Source organism: Equus quagga, chromosome 14 (assembly GCF_021613505.1).
Source record: "Equus quagga isolate Etosha38 chromosome 14, UCLA_HA_Equagga_1.0, whole genome shotgun sequence".
In the NCBI taxonomy this organism is placed as follows: domain Eukaryota; kingdom Metazoa; phylum Chordata; class Mammalia; order Perissodactyla; family Equidae; genus Equus; species Equus quagga.
The window spans coordinates 9367677-9395450 of record NC_060280.1 but is presented as its reverse complement, the minus strand read 5'-3'; the positions used below and the strand labels follow the sequence as shown (position 1 = coordinate 9395450).

General features: G+C 42.5%; 1 protein-coding gene across 1 annotated transcript in view; it reads left to right on the top strand.

Moving 5' to 3' along the window:
- The window catches only part of NELL1 (neural EGFL like 1), a 750986-nt gene that overhangs the window by 701269 nt on the left and 21943 nt on the right, over positions 1 to 27774 (top strand). Inside the window, exon 16 of the mRNA XM_046685488.1 lies at positions 5038 to 5178. Within this exon, the coding sequence (XP_046541444.1) occupies positions 5038 to 5178 (141 nt within the window). The remainder of the gene's footprint in view (positions 1 to 5037; positions 5179 to 27774) is intronic.

The window sequence follows — 27774 nt, the reverse complement described above, 5'->3', positions numbered from 1 at the left end:
GACATTAGCCGCCAGCAGGCAAGTAGGTAAGAATAGCATGGAGGCTCAGATGAGACATTTTTGTGCGCCATATTGGAATTACCTTATTTCTGGCTCTAGAAATATGGCCTCACCTATCGGCAAAAGAAATGTTCTCAGAACTCACTATTGGGAGCCCAAGAAGAAGAGCAAATGGAAGAGCTAGCCTGTTTCTAACACTGTCTCTCTGTTTCATTTATTCTCTATTTATTTTCCCTCAAACATTCTGATGCATGCTATGTTCAGTACAGTCCTGGCATTCAGCAAATATTAAATAACAATCAGGCTGGTGTTCACTATAATCGTGGTACTTTATGTTACTGATTCCACTTCCTTAAATTTATGTGACCTTTTTGGTGAGAGAGAATCCATGTTTTTATGGGCTATATATTACAAATTCATAAATTCTATTCCTGAATATTTTCCAATGTTACAATTGTCTCAAAATCCAAATATTTTTGAAGATCCAGAAATCATCTCTCGGTCCTAACCAGTTTCCTGATTACAAATTTATCATTATTTTTTCTGTCTTCTGGTTTTTATCAGTGATGTAGAGTCCAAAGTTAATATTCTATACAATCGGAGAAACATAATAGATTTTGTTTAGAGACTTTCTTGCTCATCAATCTTATGACATTTGATTTTATTATCCCCAATCTACAGATGAGAAAACAGAGATCTGGAAAAATCTAAACAATGTATTAGTGTGCTGGTGAGCAGGAATTTGAAGTCAGGTTTCTCTGCAAAGCCGGTGTTCTTAACCATGGTTATTTTTTTATGTTGCAGTTTGCCCGGATAGACTGTCAGTGTCAGGAACACAGGGACCTTGTCTTTTCATCGCTGTATCACAGGGTGTAATACTGTGCTTACACATCTGCGCTCCATACACTTTTGTTGAGTGAACGAAAGTATCACAAGTTTTTTTCATGACTCAACCTCCTCTCTCTCCAAATCCTTAGAAAAAATGTGATCCAACTATAACTCGAGCCACTACTCCACTGCAAACTTTAACCAATTAATGTGAAATACAAAACAATCTCCTTGAAAATTAATTTTGGGAAACAGTTTACTAATTTGGAGATCTTCAAATAGCCAATCTGAGAGGGAGGAGATCAGATGAAGGAGGAAATTCATCCAACTCAAGAGACTGGAATTTCGCAAGAATCCAAGGATTTGTTTGCAAATTGCTTTTGATAGCAAATTCACTGCATGCCAGACAGGATTAGACACATCCTGTGGAAAAACCTTGGGTGGTCATCTCTTTTTCACTGAGAATAAAAAACTCAAGGTACAGATAGGATTCTTCATTGAAGGCAATTATAACTATGTGTCATTTTTGTTATCTATTGCGCCAATTAAAATATCTCTAAAGATTAGACTTAGAAGTGAAGTATTAAATAGAAACTATGTGGTGTCTTTTAGAGGTAAATAACAGAGAAAGATTAATCTAACCCCATTATATTTAGTTTTGTGAATTGACGTTGTGTCTTTATAAGTTGCAGACAGGAGGCAGCCCTGTAGTACTTTGAATCTACTCCAGCACTTGTTCACTGTTCTTTCATTCAGCCCCTTGTCATTTATGTTTTCATTTATTCAGTCCCACAAATCTTTATTAGGTGCCTTTGTATTGCTTAATACTCACTATCAATGTAAACCTAATATGTTGTCTCTGTTCTTGGGAAGTTTGCATTTGACTGATGGGCACAAATTTGAAATAATTGTGATAGATCAGTGTACATGCTTAAATAGATGTGTGTATATACTGAGTCACTGGGCACAGGGGACCTGTGTGTAGGAGGAATTGGAGAAGGTAATATCCGGTGGGGTCTGAAGGATGAGTTGCATACCTCCTCCCCTTGAGCATGAGCTCCAGGATTTCAGGAATCGTGTCTTCACCTTTGCATACACCACAACGCAAAAATCACCCTTGACACATATTTTCAGCTGAACAAATATTTAGAGAATTGAGTAAATGCATTATCTTTGTGTGATTCTTCCTTTCTTGATTTGTCAACAAGATGGTACGATAGAGTAGTGACAAATAGTGGTTCTAGCTAGTTCTGAACCTCGTTTCGTCATTTGTTAGCTGTGTCACCTGGGCTATCCTGTGAGTTATTATGTAGCAAACTCTTGGCACCGAGGATACAGAAATGAGTACCATAGGTTCCACTCTCAAGAATCTCCAGCATCTCTTGTTTCCTTCTCCACATTCTTAGGTCTATGCTGGATTAAACCTAGGACTAGCTATAAGAAGAAAAGATAGGTTGATTTTTGTTTGTCCGTTGCCTTTGGGATGGTGGCCCACCATGCGATGCTGCTAGGCTCAGCTGTGATTTATCAGAATTCCTTGAGAGAGATTCAGGTTCCATAGTGAACTCACAGGGAGCTGTTCCCAGAAAATCTATCTTGTTTGTTTGCCTGTAGCAAGCGCTGATGGGAAAAACAAATCTCTGAGGACAAAGGCAGCCGCAACCTATTTATAATTTTTCAAGTCCCCAAAGTGTTCCTGAAAAGCCTCCATGTATTTTCTGTATTGGGTTTGTGGTGGTTACTTGTAATATGACTGTAACTACGCAGAAGAAACAACCCATTTTATGAACATGATGGAAATGTGAGCACCTCTCAGGTGCAGTCTGGTTGGACATAAAATGAAGTTTTTGACTTCAGTTATAAGCTTGCATGCGGAACAGAAATGTGCAACCGTGTGACCAGGTGCCAGTGTGTGATGAGCCATGGTCCTTCCTAGCAAGTCCCCAGAATCTGCCAAGGGCAGTGAAGCTTCCTGACAAGGGGCATCACTACTTCACCCACTTTCAGTGCAAGCCAGTGCATTCACTGCAAGTGTCTCTGGGGAGGTAGTGGATGTATAACTGTCTGGTTGTCTGCACTCCCTGAGTCTCCCGTATGACACAAAGAGCTTCTGTCCCCTTGGATCACGGAAGCTCTTACTGAGCGCTCCCATCATTTCATTCTGAAAATGGAAATATCTGTGAGTTGGAAAAATATTTGCACATCATTCACCATGCCTGCTCCTCCTAGAAATTTCCTGTTGAATCGACGGCTGGAGGAGTTAGTTGGAAGGTGTTCAGATAATTTATCCTCCAACCTGGGATGGTTGTGAGAGTGAAAGGGGGAGCAGGTGTAAACCAGGCCTGCCCCAGGCCAACCAGGACACAGGGTTGCTTTGGTTTCTTGAGAATCTTTTGCTTTTGTATTTCCTGGTTTTCTGAAACACTAACTGTGGCTAAATGGTCGTGACCTAAATATTGGCAATAGTCTAGAAGTGACAGCGTCTGTGGGGATCATAACCACCTTTCTGGGAGCTTGGGAATAAGCATCTGAGGTAGAATTTGTTGCTGCTTCATCACAGCGAGTGATCTTTCAGCCTCACATGGAGAAGCTACCTCTGAAAGTCAGTCCTCTAGTTACGTTTGTGTCTCTTGGTGACCTGTATTCAAAAATACTGAACTGAGCCCATGACCGAGGGCCAGACCTTCCTCTCTCTGAGACTTAGTCCCCAGTCACTTTTCTGTTTCAATTTTTGAAATTTTTAGTGATCCAAGGTGCATCCCACAAAACCACACAGCTGTAAAATTTCAGAAATGACAATCTAGGTAGTTGTTGAAAATGCATTTTCTGGGGATTTATAATAAATGTACACACAACCTGATCGCAGGAGCTGAAGGTGCCGAAGAAGCGCTGGGTCCTGAGGCCTAATTGCATTTGGAAGCCCAAGGGTCACCACATGTCATAGGACCATACAGACTGAAAGATCCCAGCCATAAACTAGGCAGAAGACGGCAGTGGGCAGTCGAAGGCAAAGCTGGAGTTGCCCCGTGTAAAGAGTTTCACATTCTCTCTCTACTCGGTAGCTTGAATGCCATGAGGTGAGAGTGACAGGTTTCAAACTACAGTCCCAGCCCTGTGCACAACTTAGGACTTGTCAAGGAAATTAATCAGCAAGGAGCTGACGGCCCCTGAGCTGATGCCTGCAGCAGGGCAGTGCTGAAAAAGACTCCAAAGTGCGTTTTATTCATTATGTGTTATATCCCAATCTTAATTAGATTTCTATTCCTATAAGACTTCCGTAGTTCAGATATTTCCAGGAGAACTAGAGGAAGGTTCCCAGCCAACAATGGCTAGATTCCAAGACATAATTACATGGAGAGATTCTGTAAGAGTGAGCCGACCCTGGCATAACAATTGACAGCTCGTCTTTCTGCAATGGTGTCAGCTCCTTCAGCTCAGAGGCAGGCCTTTGGACCAGAGAATCTATGCATGATGCGGGCATTTGCTGATTCTGAAAGGCCAGATCCTGGAGCCAACAAACCCGGAAGACTTCCTTTTACCAGGAATCACTGAGGAATGAGGAGCTGCGATTGACTCCCAGAAATCAAGTCCTCAAGGAAATCAACAGTTTTAAAGGAATTAGAACAGTAGTCCCCGGACTGTGCTCCCGAGAACATTAGTTTCACAAGATATTAAAGGTATCGTGAAAAAAGGTGTGCCTCAGCCCAATAAATTGGGGGAAAGAGTGCCTGTTATCCTCCTCTCTAAGCTCTGCAGGTCATATAAAGATTTAAGTCTCCGAGACCGCAACATAAAAAACATCAATTTAACACTATTTAACCCAGGGTGTCCTGAACTTCCTTGTTCATAGATATTTTCAAAGAACACCAAATAATATCCAGGATTACACTCAATACCAAAACTGTGCCAAACATCCTCAACTGAGTTTTTGGTGATTGAGAAGCTAACACAAAATTTGTGTTTAGAAATGCCTTCATGACCGGCAGCTCTCATTTATTGTCCAATATGTGAGAAAGCATTAAAAAATGAAGCTTCCAATTTGTTTGGGTTCTGGAAAAGATGGGATTTGGTTCTTCCTGTGGCTTTCACTTTAGGTGACTAACAAGTTTTAATTGATATGTTGACATGAGCATGTTTTAGGTGTTTACTGAGAGGTTAGTGTCAAAAGAAATTAATGTCCTGGTGGGCTTGTGTTTTTCTCCGAGGCAGATATTGATGAATGTACAGAGGGAATCATTGAGTGCCACAACCATTCCCGCTGCGTTAACCTGCCAGGGTGGTACCACTGTGAGTGCAGAAGCGGTTTCCATGACGATGGGACCTATTCACTGTCCGGGGAGTCCTGTATTGGTAAGCAGCTTTCAGCGGTGCCCTCATCCGTGTGGACCTTGCAGGAGGGGCAGCCTGCTTTGGTTACTCTGCTCAGGTCCCGGTGTTAAAATATGACCACTCACTTGTTAAACTCATCAGCTTTCAAATTCCTTCCCTCTGAAATTCAGGGATAACACAGTGTGGGATTTTAGGGTTTTTATACAGAAACTGGGGCAGTCAGAAGAACAAAGCCTAGGTCTGTATGCTATAGCATTTTGTTTTTTCTAGAGGAAACCATCATGGCTTGCTGGAGTTTTTAACAGTTTGAGAGGCAGCTGTGGGAGGGGAGGAAATGTGACGGGACCCGGTTTCATTGAAATCCCAGCTCTTGTGTTGCAAAAGTCACCACACCTCTCTGTGCCTTCATCTGTGAATATGTAAAAATGGGCATAATAATTCACATATATGGTTAGGATTAAATGCGATAGCATCTATTTAAAGACTGGAAGCTCTGAATTGCACACATCTGATATGGTTGCATTAACCTTATTATCGTTGCTATTACTACCGCATTTAGTAAGGTGTGTTCTGCTTGTGGTTCTGTTAACTGCTGAGGAAAGGAAGTTAACAGATGGAGTTCTTCACCTTCAAGACCTTAAAACGTTCATGAAATCCAAACAACAGATAAAAATGTAATTGTTTCCATGAGAACCTTGGCCAATCCAGTTATTTCATGTCATGTGGACTCAGCTGAATTCTTAACACTGATTTAGACAGACCCAGAGGGCAAGCCTTCTGACCACCGGTTCCCAAAGTTCAGACTGCTGAATTAGAAAATGGGAATTTGATTTTGAAAATGTGTTGTCTCTGCTCACTGCATATCTTTTTTCCTAAGGGTACTGAGATTCACTTTGTGTTTTTCCAGCCTCTCCCCTGGGGTTGCCCTGGAGCAAAAATGGATCAGGGAACAGTGGGCACGCAGCATGAACTGCCCATTACAGTCTTGACATGACTTGAGAGGCCCACAGTGTAGTTGGTAAAAGCATGGACCCTTGAGCCAAACTTCCTGCCATCAGATTCCAGCTCTGCCACTTCTAAGTGGGCTACCTCGGGCAAGGCCTTGTCCAGTCGCTACCTCAGCTTTCTCATCTGTGAAATGGAAATGTGCATGTCTAGTTCTTATGAGTGTTGTGAGAATTGATTGAATTAATATCTGTCGAATGTTGAATAAATGTTAGTTACTATTATCTTAAATGCTCCTGCGTATTCAGCACTCTGCCCCATACTCCGTCCATGTTTCTATTACTGTTAAAATAATGATTGGTGACCTTAGGGAGAGGTGTGCACTCATCCGGGTTCTGCACATCCTTCCTGTACATTTGGCCTTCCGTAAGGAAGGAACTTCTGTACATGTGCAACTCCGTGTCAGCCAATGTCATGTGAACAGGAATAGATCAGATGGCTATTGCTGTTGAGGAATGGAGATAGAAAGATAGAATATTGACATATGTGATTTTAAATTTGGGGGCTAAAAATAAAAATTTCATTTGAAAAAAACTGTATGTGACATCATTAAAGGGGAGACTCTGAGCTTTTTAGCACATCAAGGACCTTAGGGATTACCTTGTTGATTCAATTTTATAACCGCCTAGACCTGCCGTGGTGTCACACACCTCTGTGCCTTTGCACATGCTGTGCCCTCTGGCTGGAATGGAACAGAACTAATCAGAGATGACCCTTTCTGTACCTTCATCACGTTGATTCACACATGAATTTCTGTTCTTTTTCCTACCTTCAGCTCCTGTTCCACCAGCCCCCAGGAAGCTCTTTCTGATGACTTCATGGGAGTCATCGCTCCTCTCCTCTGCTAACCCTGGACCTTTTACCCTGCTCTGTGTTTCTGTAGCTTTTCCTGCTATCCCACTGTACAATCCGTTTGCTCTCTGACTAGATGGGGAGTGGGAAATGGGCTTTATTCTTCTGTCTCTCCATTGAGGCCCTTTGGTAACTGGTGTTCGATAAAGGAGAAAAATGCAAGCTCATCGTGTGCCCAACAGAGAAACAGAGTCTCTGAAAGGGTGGCACCTTGCTCCAGCCACATAGCTGGTTTGATGTAAATTGAGACCCAAGCCTAGGTCAAGGGTGGCTCTACATCCCAGATGCCAGGGATAGCCCCAGTTTATGCCTGTTGTTCTGATGTAATTATCAGTAGGGCCCTGTCACTCCCATAAATGTCCCCCTTAGAATGACAAATGTTCCAGCCACCTCACCTGCTGATTTCTCTCTACCATGCTGAGCGGCATTCCCTGGGGGAACAGAAGTGCCTGCACTCTCTGAGGGAGTGCTTTCTCCATCCACAGGCCGCTCCCTGGTCTGTACAGCAAGCTCCAGCAAGCTGCGCTCCTTGGCGTCTAGAGTCGTTTTTATTAGTGACATTTTTAATTTGGGTAATTGTTCATCTGAATTCCCTTCCATTTCCACACTTGGGGAATGTCTTTGTAAATGGGTCTTGATAAGGACAGAAACATAGCCATCATTTCACTTTCTTTGGTAGTTGAGGACATTCTCTTGGTTCAGAATATTTCTTGGTGAATCAGATGGATAAATCAGATCGTGTCTCTTTCTTGTCGTGACCTTCTAATGCCTTCCTGTCGAATGTAAAATAACTTTTTAACCTCTTGCCTGGTCTTCAAGACTTGAGGCGATATTGTCCCTGCCTACTTCTTGGGCTCATGTCCTGTATGTGGTAGCCTTTTGATCTTTTCATGCCTTGGACATGACCACGAGCTCACCTAGTTTCAGAGCCTTTGGCCTTTGCTGTTTCCTCTGTCTGGAACACTTAACACCTGCCTTGTTGCCTGGCTGTCGTCTTTTTTCATTGAATTCTAAGCTCAAATGCCACTTTTTCAAGGAGACCCTCCCTGACCATCTTATCTGAAGTAGCCCTTCCCTGGTCACTGCATTATATCACTCCTTTATATCCTTTATAGCATCTTTTATTCCCAAGTTTACATGTGTGCATACATGTGTGTACCTGTCTCCTGGCACAAGTGTACAAACTCTTCGAGGCCAGAGACCTTGTCTGTGTCCCCGCACTGTACTTCCAGCCCTGAGAACGATGTCGGCAAAGGTGGGCATTCCGTGCATCTGTGTCAAACGATTGAAGGCATAGACAGTTAAACCGTATCAGGTCAGATTTATTTTCTGTTTGGTTTGACATAACTGGTTGTATAGAGCACAACTACTGTGGTGCATAATATGTTAAATATCACAAAATCATGTGAGTCTTTTATTTAAGAAAAAAAAAAAATCTATTGAGCACAAACATCCCAGCAGCACAATGCTAAGCCTTCTGGGGATATGGGTGTGACCAGCTAAGATCCCTGTTCTTCAGGGAATCTATGACCTGAAATGTTCCGAATCATAATAACATATCTGAACGGCACTGAAAACTAGCACATCAGAATAAGCCCTAGATAACATCAGCTGCTAATGCTTACCTTCAAAAGAAACAACAGCATCTAAAACAATTTTTAACATTTTTTTAAAAAAGCAGTTTTGCACCATGTGCTCAGCTCTGCTTTTCTCCCAGACAATAGCAGGGATGGCACAGGTTAGATTCTAAAGTCTGGCAGTAGCAGGCTTCCAGCAGAACAGTCTTCCGTAAGTCCCTGCCATGTTTTGTCGGATGAGGATAAGAACACCGGCTCTGTTGACTTCCTCAGTTACTGTAAGCATCAGGTGTCACTGACGTCATAAAGAACAGCGCACAATTTACTATTTCATGAGCAAAAATGTTTAAGATCTGCCTCTTTCTTCTAAGGTAGATCATATGCTTGAAGAAATGACTAGTCCTGGGTATTATCAAGGCAGACAGACTCATCCTACTTAAGGAGTTTATCAGAGCCCCTCTCTCTCTCACTCGCTTGTGTATCTTTATAGTGCCAGGAGAGAGGGATGCACAAAAATGAGCCAAGTGGTATTTGGAGAAGACGAAGGTAGTGATCCCTTGTGGCTGTAGGTGCACCGCACTCTGGGTTCAGACGCGGTGGTGGGAGTCAGCGATTCTCAGTTTTAACACAGAAGTTGTGAGCAATTGCTTTTTTATCTAGGCATGGTTATCTGGGTCATTTGGAAATGAGAAGGAATATATAATTAGCAATGAGATGCAGAAAGAGCATGATTTTACATATTTTGATAAGATTCAAACTCCCTCGGATGTCAGTCTGTCTCCGTGGTCTTGGTCCTGCGTATGAGACCTCCTTTTCCTCTGCTCCCTTTCACACTCTGTGGGGACCCTGAAGCCCACTCAAATCCTTCTGTTCTGCCCACACCCTGCGCTCTCCTTCCCTACTCCTTTCCTTGAGTGCTTTTCCCTGACCATCCCTATATCCCCATTTCCACTTCTCAAAATCCTGATGAGCTCCTCCTCCCAAAACCAGTGATTCTCAAACTTGTTTCACAGTAGAGTCACTTGAGTAGTTTTTTAAAAAAATACCTGTGATGCGACATCGCAGCCTGAAGATTCTGAGTCAGTTGATCTGTTGCGGGACTTAGATGAGGTCATTTTTTTTTTCTTTGAGTGTCTCCAAGTGATGAGAAAGAACATCCAGCTAAGGTGGAGAAGCACTACAGATTTTCTCTAATAAAAAAAACAAAGCCTCCGGGGCTGGCCCCGTGGCCGAGTGGTTAAGTTCGCGCGCTCCGCTGCAGGCGGCCCAGTGTTTCGTTGGTTCGAATCCTGGGCGCGGACATGGCACTGCTCATCAGACCACACTGAGGTGGCGTCCCATGTGCCACAACTAGAAGGACCCACAACCAAGAATATACAACTATGTACCGGGGGGCTTTGGGGAGAAAAAAGGAAAAAAATAAAATCTTTAAAAAAAATAAAAAAACAAAGCCTCCCTCCAAGGGGTCCCCACAGCCGTTTATTTGCACCTGTTTTAGGGAATGTCTTTTATTTACCAGATCAGGTGTGTCTTCTTCATCCGTTCTTCACAGCCTACCGTACAGTTGAGGTCTTTTATAGATTTGTGTTGAACTAAATTGTATCGATCATGCGTTTTCTTTTGTTATCAAACAAAATGTTCAAATCCCAGTAAAACCCATTTTGTTGATCAAGGCACATTTGAAGATGGCGGATGGCTGTTCTTATGGGACGTGACACCTGAGCTCGGCCCCCATTAGTGTCCGCTCCCGGGGCTTGGTCGGCTGGAGCATGTTCCCAGACTCTGAAGCCTGCTGTCTCGTCACCATAAATGGCCCAGTGAGGATTTTCCTGTCGGAGCAGCTGCTGCAACTGTCGTCAACATGCAGAGCAACATGAAACAACCAGGAAAGGCTCCGCTGCAATCTCTGGGGAAGGAGATGGCAATTTTAACTGGTTGATGTGTCAGGGCTGATTGAAATGGCCTCAGAATGATTTGGGTTCTGCTGTCACTCCCAGGGCCTCGGGTCTGCCCAGCTCTCACAGGAGTGGAGAGAGATAGAAGGGCTGGAGCCTGGAGATGCTCCCTAAGACAAACCTCACTGTCGGGGTGGGGAGTTAGCAGGTCTCAGCGGGGACAGCGTGATAGAAGGGAAAGGCAGGTATTAAGTACATAGAGGCCTGGATACAGGTCCCAATCCGGCCTCTTTCTAGCTGAGCGGCATTTGGCAAGATATTTAACCTCTCTAAGCCTTAGTTTCCTTAGCATACAATGATTAAAATAATACTTGCTGGTGGATTTTTTGGTAATATAAGTGTTCTTATATGCAAATCTCCTGGCAAGTGATAGATCATAAGAGTCAACATTGAACCTCCCTTCCCCTCCCATCCCTCCCATCCCTCCCATCCAGTGCAGACAGCAGCAGCAGTACCAATGAGAGCTGGCACCCCTGAGAGCTTCCTCTGTGCCAGGCACAGCTCAGAGCAGCTTACACAAGTGCCAGCCTCCTAAGATGCTGTGGAGTAATTGCGAGGATTACACGACAGAGGAAAGAGCATTCTGCACTTAGGTTTTCAGTGCTCAGTAAGTGTTAGCCAGCATCGTGAAGTGAACACCTCACCATGGGGCCAGTCTCTGGGCCACAGAGTTTCAGGCAGTATCTAGTTTAGTGTCTCAACTACCATTGGGGGAAGCCCTCTCACTATCACCATTTTAAAGATGAGGGAAATAAGATCTCGAGGATTAAGATAACTTGTCCCAATTTATTCCATAGCTAATAAATTCCACATAGAGGCCATAATCCAGGTGTGTTTGGTCGCACAGCTTCTGCGTTTAGTATGTTAACAGTGTGGTGCTTTCTGGAAGGGAAGGGATGAGTGATGAGGCCACAGGTAGAAGAGATGCTTAGTAGAGCAGCTGGAGGTCAGTGAACCAAAGCAAAGAGAGAAGGAGAGAAAATGAGCAAGACTCATGTGGAAAGTGCACTATTGCATCTGAACCAAAGCCTTGGGAATTATTTTACCCACTGGATTCAAGGGCTGTGTTTGAGGCTGTCCTGCTGGAGCAGGGCAGGGTGTCAAGGTGGCAGGTTCTTGGCAGTCAATGTGATAGCACCTTAGCACTGCCAGTGACATCACCTGGCTGGCCACTGAGGTCACTACCTCTCTGCACTGATGATGTGAATCCAGTGTAGAAAAAGGAAGTGCCAGGGCATAAAGAGTATGAGAAATGGTGGTAGGTAGATTTTTGACTAATTATATTTATATTTTCATCCATTTATTTGTCCCCTGCCTATTAAAAGCAATTAGTTTAGTATATACAAAGAACACATGTTCAATAGAGTTATCAAAATAAAAATATTTGAAAGATAAGGAAAATATCTTAACCAAGAGAGTGAACAAAGATGCTTATGAATAGCCTGGTAGCCAGAGCAAAAAGGGAAACAGGAGTTATACAAATTGTTCTAATCTGAAAAGACGTTGCATGAAAAATCCTTAAAAAGAGAAAGGCTCAAATGTGCTTTTCCTCTATTCCAGAGAAGAGATGTGCCGGGGGGGTGAAGGCATCTTTGTGGACGTTCAAACGAAGAAAGTTTAGGAGACAGGGGCATGCACATCAATCTCGGGACACTCAGATCTTGTCTGTTTGCCAAGAAATAAGACCCATGCATGCATAAAGTATTTTCACTTAAGCAGCCCTCCCCTAAACCTTCCTTGATAATATTTAGTGAGGTCTCATCAACTTCAAAATTGATGTTTTGCCAAAGAACTTTAGATTTGGTTTTCAGCAAAGCAATAAATTCTTTTATTGGAGAACTTTCCCAAAGGCAGATGCCACCTGGTCATGGAGCTCTTTAAACAGCTTTATGCATCTAACTAGAATCCGTGTGAAGTATATGGGAGTGCGGTTTGGGGACTCAGAGACGTCAGTTGCATAGCACAAAATTGCCACATGTCATTAATACATTCAAATGTACAGACCAGGGACAGACGCCACCTGAGTATGGAATGGATATGGAAAACTATCTGTCCTAGAGTCAGGACACAAGTAAGAACATTTTCCCACATCTAATAGAGGTGATATTCTGGGTCCCCAGAAGGAAATTACAGTGGACATTAACACACAGTTGCAGGAGTTAAATTAGGTGAAAATGGGTCCCCTCAGACCCTCTGGAAGCTTCCTGCTCCCCTTTAAGTCCAGCCATTCATGCGTAAGCCTGGAGATGGTCAGCATGTAGGGTAAATTGGGTATATTTGGGGACTTCTCAGGAAAGGCAAGTGTAACTTCTCAATTTTGGTGATTAACACTTCACAACACAAGGTCAGATTAGAGTTCTCCACACTGAACTCAGGCAGGACCCCAGGTGCCCTGGTCGCCCTCAGCTGATCTGGGCTGACACGACAGGCCTGTGTGCTGTTCTCCACCTGAACTTTGGAACTCAAACCAGACCTTCTGGGGAAGTATTCTAATGAGACCTCAAACTAACTTTAAGATCTATTCTGTAAGACACCTCTGCTCCTGGTTAGTATCTTTTAAGGGGCAATTTTACTATTGTTTAAATGCCTTCCTCTTGGCAGCTGTGATCAGCCATGGAGCAGGACTCAGGCTTTGAAGCGGGGAGCCAGGGGACCTCAGTTCCAGCCAGGTGAAGATGAAGAAAATTAGAAAGCTATTAAAAAAAAAAACTTCATAAGCTTGGCAATGTTGTGATATGTACTATGTCAATAAAAATAAGGCTGCTATGCTCTTTTTTTTAATCATTTTCTCTCCCTTCCTTCCTTCCTTCCTTCCTTCCTTTCTTTCTTTCTTTCTTCCTTCCTTCCTTCCGTCCGTCCATCCTTCGGAAGATTGGCCCTGAGCTAATATCTGTTGCCAATCTTCCTCTTTTTTCTCCTCTCCAAAGCCCCAGTACATAGTTGCAAATCATAGTTGTAAGTCATTCTAGTTCCTCTATGTGGATGCCCGCACAGCATGGCTTGATCAGTGGTGTGTAGATCCACGCCCAGGATCTGAACCTGTGAACCCCAGGCCGCTGAAGTGGAACACACAAACTTAACCACTCTGCCCCTGCTATGCTCTTAACACTAAGCTAGGTGGTATGGAGGATGCAGACAATTCATCCTTTAGGGAGTTTAAAACACCAAGTTAAGGAAGAAAAATCAACACGCACAAAACAACCAATAGTATCTGATACAGGTTATAATTAACCACAAAATTGTGTGGTCAACACTAAAAAACAGGTGTAATTAGGGAAGAGAGAATCAAAGAACAGTCATAGCCAACTGCAAGGGGACGATTAGACTTGAAGGATGGTAGGGTTTAGGTGTAGGATGGAGAAACATAAAAATAAATATTAATGATGGCTAATATTAGTTGATTACTTCAGGTTCTAGGGACTTTTCTAAGAGCTTTGGGTTTCCTAACTCATATTATGCTCAAAACAACTCCATCAGGTAGGAATTGTTATAATCTATGCTTAACAGACAAAGAAACTGAGGCACAAAGATATTTAATGTATTGTTCATGGTCGTACAGAGATTAACTAGATTTCTTCCTTCAGAAAGTGTTAATCGACATCCTTTCTAAGAACTGCGTACATGTTTCATATTTTTGAAATAGTAAGCAACAACAATATTGCTTTCTTTATTGCAGACTGCAGTTTTGCTGTACAAATGATATATAGCAACAAAATTTTTTGGGGGGAGGGGGCAGTGAGGAAGATTGGCCCTGAGCTAACACCTGTTGCCCATCTTCCTCCATTTTTTGTATGTGGGATGCTGCCACAGCATGGGTTGATGAGCGGTATGTAGGTCTGCGCCCAGGATCTGAACCTGCAAACCCTGTGCTACTGAAGCAGAGCACACGAACACAGCCACTACAACACTGGGCCAGGCCCTATAATAGCCAAATTTTTATTTATTAAAAATCAACTGTGTGCCATTTAACCTTCAAAAACCCCTTGGAGCCACCCTGCTGGCATAGTGATTAAGTTTGCATGCTCTGCTTCAGTGGCCCAGGGTCCGTGGATTTGGATCCCCAGTGCAGACCTACCCATTGCTCATCAAGCCATGCTGTGGTGGCATCTCACATACAAAATAGAGGAAGACTGGCACAGGTGTTAGCTCAGCAGCAATCTTCCTCAAGCCAAAAGAGGAAGATTGGCAACAGATGTTAGCTCAGGGCCAATCTTCTTCACCAAGAAAAAAAATCCCTTGGGAGATAGGGAGCAAATGAGGGGAAATAAACCAAGTTGCATGGCATGCGTGAAGAACCCATTTTCTTTCTATCCCCCAGTTCCTCCAGTCAATTGTTTATTAATTGGAGATAACTAATGACAGGATTAATTAGGGCATGAATAGTGATGATGATTCTAATAATTGCCTAATTTTTTACTTCATTCTATGCTTATAGATACGCCCATGGTATAAAGTCCATGATTTCTTAGTTTGGTTTATTTTAAAGGTGCATACAGAGGGAATAAAGGTTTTGCTTCATGCCAGTGTATTCTGGGGGTCATCGCATATCTGAACGAAAGAGAGAGATCTAGCACGGTGGCCATTGAAAAGGTCACCTGTGTATATCAGCGTGCTCCCCTGCTGAGAGGTGACCTCAAGGCTGTGGGGGCTTCTAACATGATGTCCAGTCGCAGACATGGAGATCGGAAGCTCATGAGTCAAAAAGACAGGCCTACCTGAGGAGCCAGAGCAGTGCAGGCGGCAGCTGAGGCCTGAGCGGTGTGCTATCTCCTTTCCCCAGCCTCTCTGAACTAGGAAGCACCGCTCTGGTTCATAGGCCCTATAGTTTTGACTGGAGTCTGGTGTTTGCCTGGTAGAAAGAGAGCAACAACAAAGTGATTTTGGCTGATTGAAGCTCTTTCTTTTCCCTACAGTTGGCATCAGTAGTTAAAACCCAGTTGGGGCAATGACTCCAACAGAGCATTTATCAAAGTCGGGATCTAGGACATTAATGCTGGGGAATTTTTCAGCAAAGAGTCCTATTAGCACAATTATTTGGGAAATTATAAATTAATAGAATTTAACTGGCTTATTAACTGCAGGACTTTTCAGGGCCTTTACTATGCATTGTAAGTGTCCTGAATTTATTTGGCTTTAAAACCCTTTTTCCTCCCAGGCATCCTGTGGATCTGGCACTCTGCAGAATGTACTAACAGAAAACTCAAGAATGAATATAGCCTACTCTGGGGACTTCCAGGAAACCTTACTATCCAATCTCATTGAATAATGAGCTGCTCAAAAGTGGGTTTATTTCCAGTTCTGCAACAAAAATTTATTGAGTACACTACATATCCTTTAAGTACCAGCAATTTTTTATGCTATTATTTAATTTGGTTGTAAGGAGTATGACTTTTGTCTATTACATTTTTACTGTGATCATTAAAAATGTAAATCATCACTCAGTTCTACTGCCCCGTGTTGAACGATCTTCTAAAGGCTTAGTGGGATATAGCTGGTTTGTCCCTAAGCTAAGTGGCCCCAGTCCGTGGGTTTTTGACAAATGGATTTCTCCTTTGAATAGACGTTTCCTCCCTTTTCATATTGCAGCCTAAGCTCTAACATTTTGGTGGCATCTGGAAGGCTGCTCTCCTTCCCACTGAGGGAAATGAAGATTGGCAAGGTGATGTCTCATGTGAGGCGCCACGGCAACTCAAAAGCAGGAACCAGAAGCCGGTTGCTTATCTAGGCTCTGGGATCTAGAAGAACGGAGGCAGGTTTCCAGAAGTGCCCGATGACACTCTTGTGCTGTGTGAATAGGCCCCGGGGGAGTCCTGAGAGGGGGAGGCAAGTGGGGGCGGGGGTGTGAGGGGCTTGAGTGGAGGCAGGAACGGGTGCTGGCTGGCACGGGTGGAGCCACAGCTGGGTGATACACAAGGAAGAGACTGATATTCTCCCTAAAGGGTGCTTTGCAGTGCAGTCATGTTTTCCTTTAAGGCCTCCTTTTCGCTGTGACCTTGGCGTTTTTGGAAAGATCGAGTAACGAGGGGGCACTTTGATTTTCTCCTGCACAGGATCTTGGAGCTCATGTCATGCAAAATCTTCTTTATGATGACGTCTTTTAGATGACTTTCTTTTTTTTTTTACTTTCTTTCTGAATAGTTGGCAGTCCCAACTGGGTGACAACACAACGTATGGGGTATTCCTCAAAACTCGTTTCCTAACGTTACTTCCTGGGAACTCAGTCCCGTGTAGCTTAGGGCAGCAGTTCTAGAGGTGTGATCCTCAAACCAGCAGCCTCAGCATCCCCTGGAAAGTTGTTAGAGATGGAAATTCTCTACCCTACCCCCGGACTTCCTGAGTCCGCAAATCTGGGATCAATTGACCCAGTGGTTTGTTTCTTAACAAGCACTAATTTAGTTGATGCTCACTCATGTTTGGAAACCACTCCCTTGGGGGTTTCACTGAAAGCCTTCAGAGGGGTCCATGAATGCCCTGAAACTGTGCAAGTTTGTGTACATGTGTGTACAGCAGCTTTTGGAGGAAGTGGAACCGTCGTTTTCACTGGGAAGTCAGAATGATGCTCGCCCCACACTGTAAAAGCCACTGTGCAGATACCAGGATCCAGGCTCAGAGCGTTCAGTTGCCCTCTGATCCAACTTCTCAGTGTTGTCCACCTCGGGATCGACAGTTCAGACTCCAGGGGAGCTTCCTCACCTTCCTTTTCTCAGATCCCGAGCTCTCCATGGTATTGAATTCCTTGTAGTTGTCAGCTTCCTGCCTCTTGAAACACAATGCGAGCAATTGTTTCATTATGCAAACTTCTGGCTGGAAGGTCTTAGAACCGGAGATCATGTCTGTGCAGCAACTCAGAGATGGGCAGGTACAACTTCTCTGAAATGACTACTGAATTTTTTAGTCCGAGGTTACTCACGCTGCCGTGAAATATTTACCCCTGGGTTGATGAGCAGGGAATTTTGAACTGTCGTTCTCATATCAAGTAAGGCACTGTCAGCGGAAATCCCCATTCAGTTGTGCAGCGACTCTGATCTATGCTAGTCCAGGTGCTAGAAAGTCTTAGGCACACAGAGAGGAATGTCCTTCCAGTCTAGGATGGCGACAGAAGAGGACAGGGATTGGGGGAGGCTGAGTTGTGGAGCAGCTAGACGCATAAATAAAAATAAGCGACTCTAAGGAAAAAGTGACTAACTCCTCTTGGCATTGGGACATGTGGGGATGGTAATGTACATGGGAATCTTTCACAGAAAATATGATATTTTCACTGGGTCTCTAGGATGAGAAGGAATTTTTCCAGGAAAAATAGATTTAAGGTAAGTATTCCAGGTGGGAATAGCAGTCTGATTGGTGGGAAAATCATGAAAGAGATCTAATTGTGTCCAAGAGACGGTGAGATTTCCCATGTGGATGAAGTCCCTGATATATATATATGGGTGTGGTGTGGATGGGGAATGACAAGGAAGGAGCCCGCATTTAGAGGCGGAGACCAGAGTAAGAAAGGGGCTTGTGTTCTAAGCTAAGGAGTTGAAAGTTGTGAATCCTATTTCATAATATCAGTGTCTTCCAAGGTTGTTGAAATATTTATTTTGTTGTGGAAACACTTTGATACTTTTTAAGAAGCAGCCGTTTTAATATAAAATATAGGTATACAAATATACTAGTATTTCTGACAAAATTTCAAACTCTTTATCAGACATGTGTCAATGTGATTTTCGGCACCTGTGCAATTTTGCTCCTTTTATTTCTTTTTCTTGGAAAGCGTTCCTTTTGAAAAGAATGAGGCCATTAGCTAGATATTCATCATGATTTTCATTAAGCAACTATGTGCTAACATTTTGTCCTATAGTTCTTCCTACAACCCTTCAAGTTTGTTACAAGTCACCATTTTATAGACGGATAAACCAAAGAACAGAGAGGTCTGAATTTTCCCTTGATGCAGAGCAAGTAACAATTTCTCATCTGAGAAGTTGTGAAATGGCTTACTAAAGCAGTTGGTTTGGGAATGCATAGAAGTAAAACATGGATTCAGATACAAGTTTCTGCCCATCCCTGGATATATGATCTTGTAGCAACTCAAACTGGGTCATCTTCCTGCTTAATGAGACAATGAGAGGGTGGTATGATCAGACTATTAGTCCAGCTTCTCTTTGAAGACATGTAGGCGGGAAAACAGGAAGATGCTGTAGCGATGGTCAGGTCAATAGAAGTGGAGAGCAGTGAATAAGCTGCGTTGTGGGGCAGCTGGCGAGGATTCTATCAGCTCCAATTAATTGTGATGTTTGTTAGGGGCCTTGCTTTCATTGTTTTATTGTTACCTTTTACATATAGTGAGCATCAGTTAATATTTGGAGAATCTGTGTATTCGTTGATGTGTTGGAGATTTGCCATTTGGTCTTTGCAGAATGTCACTATATTTCTTTTCTACAGAATTGAGAGCCTGCCGTTGTGTGATGTGGTGGAATAAGCCTGACCTGAAGTCAAGGTGCCTGTATTTGCATCCTAACTCTGAACCTTGCTGGCTATGGCCCTGGGCATGTTATAGGACCCTCTGTTGCCTGTTCCTGTACTTCTTATACTGGGGTGCAAGCATTGTTGAAAGCATGCGGCTTCACACAAGGGTATACAAAGCTGGAAGAGGGACCTTACTCTGCTCAATGGTTTGAGGGGAAAAATGATCTTTTTATCCAAAGAATCCTGACTAAACTATAGATGGGCATGTAAAAGTGATTTTTAAAATAGAAAACATGAAACATCAAATAAATTTCAGACTCGTGGTTTCCCCTTTGCATATGTCCTGGATTCTGAGAAATGAGTGTTCATTCTTTTCTGCCATGGAGATGAACTTGGTAGAAAGGTTAGAGAAGCAATGATCATTTGTTCCTCAGTTTGGTTTTGTTTTAAGTGGAGGTGATGGTAATGTTAACATTCTAAGTTTTTTGGAAGGACAAATTAAACCATGAATTTTAATGGATTTTGAAAACTTTGCAGAGTACAGTAAATAAGAGTATTGTAAAGTTTTGCTATTCTGCAGAGTAAAAAGAAAAATCTCTATTTCACAAGGATCTGTTAATCATGACTCAATAAAAGTCTTGGGGATGGCCAGGGTACCAAAGCATCTGCAAGTTCCTGAGGAAGATACATGGAAGGAATTACAGTCATGCGCCACATAACGTTTCAGGCAACAGCGGACTGCATATGAGACAGTGGTCCCACAGATTAGCAACATTTAGCCTAGGTGTGTAGTAGGCTGTACCACCTAGGTGTGTGTAAGTGCACTCTGTGATGTTCGCATGACAAAATTGCCTCGCAATGCATTTCTCAGAACACATCCCTGTCATTAAGTGATGCATGACTGTGTCTGATGTTTGCCTTTGGCTGTTAAAATTTAATCTTCCCAGGAGCAGAAATTTGGTCTGTTTTATTTGTATCATATTCCCAATGCCTAGAAGAGTGCCTGGCATATCATACATGCTCAGTAAATATTAAATGAATTAATGAAGGGACACAGAGCAATCACTTCTATCACTAATGAGGACATTGGCCCCTAATTGCTACTTACTCTGAGGAGCTGAGCTGGACTACAGATGAACTGCAAGAATTTCTTTTGTTACACTCTACCAGCCTGAGTGGTGTCAAATATAAACAAAGCCGGACACTAGTTCAAGTGATAAGGACAGATTTTAACCAGTAATAAACCATTGCAATAGGGAAGAGGGTCCAGCGTGAACTGAACTCAACTTTGATTTGTGCAGAGTGACAGACCTTCTAGATCTTTCCAGAGACTATCCCTTCAAAATAGGAGGCAGCCCCAAATCTATTTTTACCAAATCAGTTGACTAAGAGAAGAAATATGAAGAGAAGAAGAAGATATGGACAGATGAAATTCTCCAAGAAAAGACACCATGAGATCACATTAAGATTTATTTATAGCCTGTTTGTTCTTTCAGTAGACACTGCCTTTCTTGGCGTGATCATCCAAATTGCTGTCCTGGATCGATGTCCTAACGCTCTTTCCACTGGACAGGTTTTTGGAAGAGCTGTGACCACTTCCTGGAAGTTAGGGAGCACGATAAACAGAGTGGTGAGAGGAGACAACCAATGGCAGGCGGGGAATGGCTTTGAATTCGTGACTGCTGTAATCTCACCATCTTGTTATTTATCGAGACCTGGTTTTAGAATGTACAACTGACATGTTTCTTTGACCTCTGACTTCTATGTAAGCTGCTGGATGTTTCTGTAGTAAGTGAAATCACTGGTAACCTCTCTGTGCCTAAGACCTTTCCTTGGCATAGAAGAGACGAGAAATTATTTCTGATCTGACAACTTGCTTGAGAGAATGATTTGACAAAATAGAGTTAGTTTTGGTTTTTACCCTGGCTGGAGTCCCCGTGCTTATTTGTCAGCAAGGATTACATTCCCAAGGCTTCAGTGCAGACAGGAAAACCATGCTTCTCCCTTCGTTACTCTCCCTCTTTGACACCTACTTGAAAATACTCGTTAGGAGGGACTAGAGATATTTCAATAAATATCGAATGTCCAAGAACACTGTTTAATTCTAAGGAATCCTTGTTATTCTGAAGCTGGGTTTTTCCATTCACCTCAGTCCTAGTCTCTATCTGTCACCACTCATATTCTAACACTGGAGTTACCAGCTCAGTCCTCCAGCGGTGAAAAGTAATCACGTAAAGCTAGAAAGGGAGAAGATCTTAGAAAACACTTTATACACCTGCTATATTTTACCTAAGTGAAAACTGAGGCCTCCAAAGAACGAGGCTTCTTTTTTCAATCACAGCTCAACCGGATTCAAACTTGACATGTGTATGCATTTCTTAGTAGGTGAAAGACACTGTAAAAGGTGCTGGGGGAGACACAAAGATAAATAAGACCAAAATATTACTTCTGAATGAATAAGGAAGAGAGAAAAGTCTGTTCACAGCAAAGCATCCAAGGTAACGTAAGGAGATGTAGGTAACGTGAAATCAGATGGCAGGAGGGTAATGCTTTGCAGGTGAGGGTGAAGTCCTGCTGAAGAGAGTACATAGTACAATGGCTGTACAAGAGAATGTGTTGGCCTGGTAGTGGGCAGCCAGTGATTCATAAAAACATACCTGTTCTACTTCTCTGTGAAGCAGATGCAGCTGATTCCTGTAAGCACAGATATGAAAACATATAAATCTAGGGTCGTTGGCATCAATACTGTAGCTTCTCTGTGCAGCAGAATTCTCTTTGGACAGAAAATACTTATTGATTTTTTATTTACTCTCTCCACTGGTCAGAACTGTGTTGATTTTAAACAGATTTCATCACTAGTTAAAGAAGCATGATTTGTTATTGGCAGGAAGCAAACCAACGTGGCTAATTCAGAAGGCTGCTCTGCTTTTAGTCTACTCTTGTTTTCCTACCTAGAAGGAACTGTGTTCTCCATCAGCAGTAAAACACGTCAGTTTGTACGGCCTATAAACAAACTGTCATCAGTGACCTAGGCTAGTTCATGGAGTGTCAGAAAACTATATTCTTTCAATGACAATCCCTTAAATATTAACACCAGATTTACCGATTAGGGCTCACAGAGAGCTTGGAGTGTTAGCATTTCTGGGGTTGACTGGCCAATGTACTGAGCAAATGCGTGAGAATTTGTTGTGAGAATTCAGAATTCAAGTGGAAATCCCCAGTAAAGAGATGAAGGGGTGAGCTGGCCACATAATAAGGTGGTGGCGCAGATTTGAATACATCCTGAAGAAGTCGGGGAGTGGAATTCATGAGACGAGATGAACTCTGTGAGAGAGAAATTATAGGGACAATATGAACAACAATGACAGCAGCTAATCGTTTTTGAGCAATTACTACATGATAAGCGTTGTGTTATGTGTTTACTCAAATTACCAGATGATCCCCATGGGTATTTTTCATCCACATTTCTCGAATGATGAGACTAAGGCTCAGACACGTCAGGTAAATTGTCCAGAGTCATACAAACAATAAGTTGCAGGGGTGGAACTGGGATGAAGTTGATTCATTTGTCCCTGTTTGCCTGGAACATTCCTGGTTTTAGCACTGAAAGTCACCTATCTCGGGGATCACCCCAGTCCCAGGAAAGCTAGGACTACAGGTCACATTAATGGGCACCACAGCTGCTGGGTTCCAGAGCTAGAGCTTTTTCTTGAGGAAGATTTGCTACCCATCCTCCTCTTCTTGCTGAGGAAGACTGGCCCTGAGTTAACATCCATGCCCATCTTCCTCTGCTTTATATGTGGGACACCTGCCACAGCATGGCATGGCAAGGGGTGCCATGTCCGCACCCGGGATCCGAACTGGCCAACCCCAGGCCTTCAAAGTGGAATGTGCGACCTTAACCACTGCACCACTGGGCCAGCCCCAGAACTTAAGCTTTTAATTGGTGTGTTGTATTGCTTCCAGTGAGGAGAAAGAGAACCAAAGACCAGAGATGGAACCTTAGAAAATGTTACTAACTTAAAAAGTGGGAGGAGACTATAAGCTCCATACTTCTAGCACCATGTCTGCATTCTTCGCCCATTTTATTCCCAGTCCCTAACACCAGGTCTAGGACAGAGTACGTGCTTAAGAAATATATGTGTAATTAGTTGATTGATGATTATTAGTAACTGGATGAATGAAAAGGTAAGAGGATAAACAAGGCAATATTATATCCCACAATATCAAGAAGAGAGTTCTTAGACTGAAATAGTCAATAACAATTTTATTACAATATTTGTTAAGCAAAGGGTGATGATTTTGCAAACTAATGGTCATGAGAAACTTCCGGATTTAGGCTTTGAAGAGAGGGTCACATGGAAGCTTACAAACATTTAGGAGAGGATGAAGATGGGTAAATGGAGGTAGCTGCTAGTTGTGGACACTAGGAAATAATGCCTGGATCTAGGGAGTAGTTAAGGAAAGAGGGAGCCCAAGCAAGGTTGTTTTCTTTTTCTTTTGTTTCAAGAGAGAGTCTGCTCAGTTAAAAGAAAAGAGGAAGATTCGTTGGAAAGTAACAAAGCACACACTGAGCAATAAGAGAAATACCATAGCAAAGAGTTTCTTCCTGACTCAAGAAAGGGTGGAGGCTGGAACACAGGCTGAAGAGTTGACACTGGAGGGGCACTGGGACTTCTTCCTAAGAGATACTCAATAGTATCTCAAATAGACAAAGCTAAAGCTCGCTGATCTCCTCTTTCTGTCTTTTCCTTTTCAGGCTGAACCCCTCACATTTCATTAAAGCACAGCAAGTTGGAGCCCTTCACTGTGCTGCTGGGTCTCTTCTGTTGTGTCCTAAGTGTGTCAGCACCCCTCTAAATGGTCTGTGCTCTAAAGGGAATGTAATGTCCACATGTGGTGTGACTAGCAACCAGAGAGCATGACTGTCACCCCTCCTTCTGGACCTGAAACTTACTGCGCAGTTTAACTTTTCATTAGCCTTGCATTTTGCAAGCCACATCAGACATCATCAGATTTCTCTACTTGTTTCTTTCACTTATTTTTCTGACATTGGGTGTGTATGTTTTTCTGTGTAATTTTCTCTCTGCCACGGTGAAAGCAGCATCAGTGCCCTAGCTATGGGGGAGGCATCTGTGCTCTATCTTGTCCATCATTAATAAACCCCCAGGCTCTGTTCTCATTTCCAAGCTACTAATGCGTCGTAATGATTTCCCAGTCAGAACACACGCAGCTGGGTATTCAAACCCCAGGTTAAATTTTGTTTTCTGACACATCACCTGTTTTGAGTTTGAAAGTAGGACTAGATGTGTTGTGAAAGTTACTCAAGAAAGAGGAATACGGGGTAATGAAAACGTTCACTCCTTTGACCTAACTGCTACCAACCCACTGAAGAAAAATGTTGCCCTTGATTTCTCAAATCAACTGTAAAAGTTTCAGCTCCGAAGGCAGGTACCATTACAGTTGCTATACTATTAAAACTTCTGCAGAGCCGTTTTTTTTGAAGGGTAAGGACATTGTTTGAGGCTAAGTTCGGATTAGTTTGATTGCAGCTGATATAGACATCTCTGAATTGTATTTTCTTACATGCCCAAGTAACCTAAGAACCTCAAATTAAAGAACAAAGTAGACTGACTAGGCACAACCAGAGAATTTTAAAGGTAAAATTGAGCGCAATAATAACAGCTTTCAGAAATTGTGAAAATGTCAATGCAAGAAAATTAGTTCTAATGTAAGCTTAGCTGTGGAATTTTATTGAAAAAATTCTCATCTGAGCATGGAGCATTTAAGTAATGAATTTATAAGGAGAAACACAAGGAAATCAGAGAGCCATTACTTACAACAAGAAAAAACAAGTACACTCTAATGATTATAGATTTGAATATGGAATATTTTGCCTGATTTTTGCTTCATTGCCTCTTTGTCATAGGAGGCCTGTCTGATGATTTGGGTGAGTATCATGGGTGAATGTCTTTGTGTTTGCTCAGCAGAGAACAACAGTTGCAATATGTAAATAGGGTGCCTCTTCCCTTTGGATGCCTTGGGATATGTATAATAGATTAAGTTGGCTTTGTGCAGAGCAAACAGGTCCATATTACCAAGAATATGAATAATGTCGGTTCCCATAATTGCTAACATCTGGCTTTCCATAAATCTGCTAAATTGCATGGAAGCAGAATTAGATTTCTGCGTCATAAGTAAAGCAATTACATGGAACTCTGTAAGCAATATGGTCCTATATTCAACTGTGAAATCCTTTCATTCTGGCAAAAGCAAATCCAAGCTTTTCACCCTGTTTTTATTGTACACACTAGGTATGCTCATCTTTATGCTCAGGTGTCTTAATTTATGAGAAGAAAGCATCGCCAATATAAACTTTGTAAATGCAAAATAACCAAATGCTACAAAAGCTTATTATAGTTGGGCATTAATTGCCAATTTAGGGGAGACCATAAATTAAATATCTTTTTTTAGTCACTGGTTGTAGATCTGTTGAAATCACTCTTCCAGACGATTTCTGGATTGATTTGTTAATAAGTATTCCTCTGCCCTTGACCACAGGCATTTGATAAGAAACTAAGGTGGAGAAGGAGGAGGCAAGGTTGCCTTTCTATTTCAGTGTAGTTACTGTTTTGCTGTATTTATTGTACTTTGAACCAGAGACAAGGGCCTTCGCATAAGAAAACTCAAGAATAAAATGTGTTCCCTGAAGGGGAGGGTTGTGGTTATGCCTTATGCTTATTGAACGCCCCAGAGACCAAACTTTGGTAAAGTTCTATAATAGTATCGGTCTGTAAATTTCTTGGATAAGTAAGTTAAATCAAGTAAATACATTGAACATTGTACTTGGCCCTGAGAAAAGAAAAGGGAAAACATTTAGTCTCTGCCCTCAGTGAGCTTGCTATCTCTCGATAGAGATGGATATGTCAAACATGGAACTCCTACGAGATGCACGCAAGGATAGCACTGTATATAAGGTACAGAGAAAGCAAAATGTCTATAGTGACTCTCTTGCAGGATGAGAGGTGGTGACGCTTGATCTTGATTTTGAAGAATGAGTGGGAGTGAAGATGCACAGGAAGGGGAGTGCTTACCTTGTCAATTAATTAATTTATACTGCAGCCCATTTCATCTAGGCTAAAAGCAGAGACAGGGAAGGCGCGAGTACTCCCATAAGAGGAAAGGCATGCCCCGAGGCACAGACAGAGGAAACAGCATGGTCTGTTTGTGTATCACTCATGGCTTTTGAGCAGCAAGGGGAAGAGACAGAAGGTAAGGGCCAAGTGTTAGATTGAGGCTTACATGATACATTAGGGTTTTGAACTTTCTGTGACAAGCCTCAGAGAACAATTGAGAGGTGGGAAGCAGAGGAGTGACATGCGCAGGTTTGCTTTCCAGAACAGCACTCCCCTGGGGAAGGTGCGTAGAGCAGTGTTTCTCACCTGGCTGAACTGAGCCCGGATGGCTGGATCCTACTTTAGTGTCTAGTGGTGGTGAGCCTGGGCACCAGTATGTTTTAAAGGCTCCCCAAATGTTTCTGTTGTGCCCACAATTGAAAATCTCTGCCTTAGAGTGAGAAGTGCCTTTAGTCAGGAGAGCAGAGAGGAGGCTAATGCAGTGGTCCCGGGGATAAGTGTGCAGATCTGAGCTAACACAGAGTTTGAAAAAATCTGAATTTCATTTTTTATTACATATGTGATAAGCATCTGTCTGTCTGTCAATTTACTCCCTATCTCTGTATCTCCCAGATATACAAACTAAATCATAAATGTGATGAGAGAAGTATAAGACCAATTTTTTTTTTTTGTACGAAGAACATTGGCCCTGAGCTAACATCTGTTGCCAGCCTTCTTCTTTTTGCTTGAGAAACATTGTCGCTGAGCTAGCATGTGTGCCAATATTCCTCTATTTTATGTGGGACGCTGCCACAGCATGGCCAGAGGAGTGGTGCTAGGTCTGCACCTGGGATCCAGACCTGCAAACCCGGGCCACCAAAGCGGAATATGTGAACTCAATCACTATGCCACAGGGCCAGCCCCAAGACCAAATATTTTAATTATTACTTTCAGCAAAAACTGGAGAGTGAGAATAACGCAAATGTATCTCTTCAGTATTGTTCCAAGGTAGCATCTACCTAAATACAAAGCCACATGGACCAACTTTCATTGTAATGGGAGGTCAGAGGATGTGAATTATTACTAAGAACTGGCATCATATTGGAAGATGCTTAACTGAGGAAGTAGGGGTTGAACTTTGTCTTAAATATTTGCATTCATTAAATCAAGAAACAAATATTTATTGAGTCATTAAGTTACCTACATTTTTATTTTCAAAAGGCCATAGATTAGGTGGTTATGGTTTTATACAGGAGATAAATGCAGGTCTGAGAGGTTAAATAATGTGAGCAAGAACATAGAGTGTAATGCATAAAATGACCAGTGGTTAGTAAGCACTCAATTAAATAGAAGAGCTTGGTTTTGAACATGGGTCACCTGGCTCTCACACTCAATGGTACTTTTAGTTGGGAAGATTTAGAGCAGAGAAAGAAGACTGGGGAGATGAGAGGTTTCTAGGCAAGAGCACCATATGGTCAAATGCGTTGAGAATGGCATGCGCATGACCAGGAACAGTGAGGAGGTATGAGGTCTGATTGTAGCAGACCTGGATTCTAGGCTTCATAATTTGGGATCATTTCCACACTCTTCAAAGGAGGAATCATTATTCATTAACTAAATGTCTTGACTGAAGCTACAATTGGTGGGAAAAAGACAAACAGTAAATCT